This window comes from Loa loa (genome assembly GCF_000183805.2).
Source record: "Loa loa unplaced genomic scaffold supercont3.35, whole genome shotgun sequence".
Lineage (NCBI taxonomy): Eukaryota > Metazoa > Nematoda > Chromadorea > Rhabditida > Onchocercidae > Loa > Loa loa.
This window is the reverse complement of record NW_018108215.1, coordinates 71,905-72,862: the sequence shown is the minus strand read 5'-3', so window position 1 is coordinate 72,862 and position 958 is coordinate 71,905. Positions and strand designations below refer to the sequence as shown.

Genomic DNA, 958 nt, shown 5'->3' with positions numbered 1-958 from the left:
AAAAATTAAAAAAAAAAGAAGTGAAAATGATAACTTACATCTTGTATCATATTAAGTTGTGAACAGCATGAGCCAGATTTATCATCACCAATACACAACCTACCACGCCAAATCATTTCACGAATTGATTTTGTCATTTCTGGATGCCTTTTCCGGTTAAATGTCAACTGCACACTGATCCTATAAAATTTACTTATCAATTCCTTATAGTAATGTAAAATTTAACAAAGAAATAAATTCAAAAAGAAAAAATTTAAAAAAAAGGAAAAACAAATATTATCTTAGTATTAAGAAATATTTTTAAGAAAGAAAACAAACAATGCTACCTTTCTCGTTGACATGTAACATCAAGATACTGTTCCAGTAATTCATGTATTGCAACACCTGACGAATAGGATCCTTAAAAAGGAAAAACTAAATCATCATCATCATCATCATCAAATGAACTATTATCATAACGAAAAAAAAAAGACATAAAATTATAAAATACTTTCTTCTTTTTAATTCTCTAAAAAAAATTTAATTCTTTTTTTTTGAAGTATCACTACTCTTTTCTAAGATTTATTTTTTGAAAAATTATAACATTATTGATTAAAATTAAAATATTTCGTTAACAATCAATAATTTATATTCTTCATCATTACAAAAAAAAAGGAAAAACAAATAGAAAAACATACCAGAAACCACGAATATGATGAAGAGTGATATATTCAACGACCACCACATGTTGTGTTTATGCATATATTGATGTTAATGTTTGTGTAACGAAGTTTTCTGATAGACGACCGATCCAATTCTCTGATAAAATTTCTTTGTTCTTATTCCCATTATTGCCGTTCGTTTAAACAAGAAAAAAAAAAAGGTGGAAAAAAAAAGAAATGAAAAGAGAAGATGAAGAAAGAGACAAGAAGAGAGAAATTACCCTTTTTATCATTTATCAAAGCAATATCATCAAATA

At 25.8% G+C, this 958-nt stretch overlaps 1 protein-coding gene across 1 annotated transcript in view; it reads right to left on the bottom strand.

Moving 5' to 3' along the window:
* LOAG_17029 (hypothetical protein) overlaps positions 1 to 726 on the bottom strand; it is a gene marked incomplete at its 5' end in the record, with an annotated part of 8,074 nt that extends 7,348 nt beyond the window's left edge. The window contains 3 exons of the mRNA XM_020449688.1: positions 39 to 180; positions 327 to 399; positions 678 to 726. Coding sequence (XP_020306737.1) covers positions 39 to 180; positions 327 to 399; positions 678 to 726 — 264 coding nt within the window. The remainder of the gene's footprint in view (positions 1 to 38; positions 181 to 326; positions 400 to 677) is intronic.
* Positions 727 to 958: the final 232 nt, after the last annotated feature.